General features: G+C 33.7%; 2 protein-coding genes across 2 annotated transcripts; both read right to left on the bottom strand.

Moving 5' to 3' along the window:
• Positions 1-8: 8 nt before the first annotated feature.
• On the bottom strand, positions 9-1,144 carry Tsp_13435 (putative tumor suppressor candidate 3; the record flags this gene model as incomplete). The annotated part of the gene is made up of 7 exons (XM_003369790.1): positions 1,094-1,144; positions 917-1,007; positions 747-849; positions 508-613; positions 337-419; positions 205-266; positions 9-135 (listed from the first exon to the last, which is right to left on the bottom strand). Coding segments are annotated over exons 1-7 (623 nt in total), but the record flags the coding sequence as incomplete, so codon positions are not given.
• A 77-nt stretch (positions 1,145-1,221) lies between these two features.
• On the bottom strand, positions 1,222-1,580 carry Tsp_13434 (zinc finger matrin-type protein 2). The gene is made up of 2 exons (XM_003369789.1): positions 1,446-1,580; positions 1,222-1,371 (listed from the first exon to the last, which is right to left on the bottom strand). Exons 1-2 carry the CDS (start codon positions 1,578-1,580, stop codon positions 1,222-1,224), a joined length of 285 nt encoding a protein of 94 aa, XP_003369837.1.
• Positions 1,581-1,750: the final 170 nt, after the last annotated feature.

Here is a 1,750-nt window from a genome sequence, read left to right as displayed (position 1 = left end):
CGAGAAACCCCCAAAGATTTCGATTGTACAAAAAGTCCAAACTGCTTCGCTTCATGTACAAAAGTCCACAACCAACATCAAGAGCAAAAACAGAGCAACCGGGCCGGCATAGTTCGGCGGCCGCATCACTGGGATCTTAACAACATCATCGGTAATAATGATCGTGATTATTATAATTTTTTTTCCAACAAATAAAATTTCAACTCACCACAACGTCAGTTCTTTCGTGTACCCATTTCGCAATCGCTTCGGCTTGTATGCCACTGCTGTAAATAAATTTCCCCTCTGTCCAAAAAAGAATCCCAAAAAAAAAGAAATTTAATACCACAAACTCACCGTTGAAAATCCATCTTGTCTTGTCGTTTCAAATTGCCGCGGGGTGGTACATGCAAAATTATCGGTATTGCGCTAATTCCGAGCTGTAACGAACACAACAATAATGGACAAATTATTTCATAATTGCAAAGTGAAAAAAATTAATTTTTTTTTCCAAACCGTATGAAAAACTTCACCGGCTTCTTCATAGTCTGCTAAAACGAAATACAAACGTTTGGAATTCATATTCGTAAAACGATATGAACTCGCGACCACTTCGAATTCATCCTGCACAACGCTAAATAGGATATAATCTGAATTAAAAAAAAACAAACAATTCCAAATAAATCACCAGCATCCAAACACTTACCTGCAAATTCTACATTGTCTATTGCTTTGTGATGTCAGCAAAATAATTACTGAATAATTACGAGGTGACGAGCGGACATACTGTTGGAATTTCGCATTGTTCAACCGAAGCACGGATCTTTTTGCCAACCAATCTTGCATGAACGTAACCTTCTCCTCTAAACTCTATAATTTTCCTTTATTATTTTTTTTTTAAATATATTTTTTCACATTTGAAAAAATATTAAAATACTAGCTGTTCCTTCTTCGTTTTCTGCGGATTGATGAGTGGCAAAAAGGTTAAACACAACACTGTCGCTGCTAACCAATATGAAGCATTCATTCTACTAAATTCCAACGCTAAAATCAATATTTCAAAGAAATAAATATAAAAATATTTTCAAAGTAAAATACAGATTCCACTGCACACGTTATTACACAAATCAACAACATCTGAATGTGGTGTGAAAATATAATACATAAATAAATACAATTATGAAGCAATAATTTATCATCATATAAAAATTAATTCAATGGTGCGTGGTAGTAAAAAAAGCATTATTTCTTCGAAGTTCCAAAACATTTGAATCCCATCAGTTTCGATACATCGGATTCATTTTTATCATCTTCATCATCCGACAAATCAGCACGTTTTCTTTTCGACTTTTCCAATCGCTTTTGCTTCTTGTACTCGGCCATTTTCCTCTCCTCAAGTAAAAAATAGTTCATTAAAGAATAATAATAATAATAATCAATTCTGAAGAATTAATTCCAACAAATACTTCTTCTTGAATTTCTCTCAATCTCTCTTCAATATCGTAACTTTTTTTCCGCTCTTCCGCTTCTTGCTTTTTCGCACTGAACCGTGCTCTTACATCTTCCAACGTGCTCTTCTTGATACGCATCGACATAACCATATTTTCGTTGATCTAATCCAAAAATAAAAATAAAACAAACAATTTTGCATTATTGAAATACCCGATATACCTACCTTCTCGGATTTCAAAACATTTTTCACTTGGGTTTAAAAAAGATGGAAAAATTCCTTATTACATTCTCATTCCAGCTCTTATTGCGTTGAAAACAA

Source organism: Trichinella spiralis (assembly GCF_000181795.1).
Source record: "Trichinella spiralis strain ISS 195 chromosome Unknown Scfld1503, whole genome shotgun sequence".
Lineage (NCBI taxonomy): Eukaryota > Metazoa > Nematoda > Enoplea > Trichinellida > Trichinellidae > Trichinella > Trichinella spiralis.
Note: the sequence above shows the minus strand (reverse complement) of the source record. Positions and strands in the feature narration are given on the sequence as shown.

What these genes read in the sequence shown, in the direction of transcription:
- Tsp_13434 (XM_003369789.1), bottom strand. Translation starts at nt 1,580, where the DNA reads ATGGTTATGTCGATGCGTATCAAGAAGAGCACGTTGGAAGATGTAAGA. An exon ending in TGAGAGAAATTCAAGAAGAA is followed by an intron (nt 1,372 to 1,445) that starts GTATTTGTTGGA and finishes TTTTTACTTGAG; the next exon opens with GAGAGGAAAATGGCCGAGTA.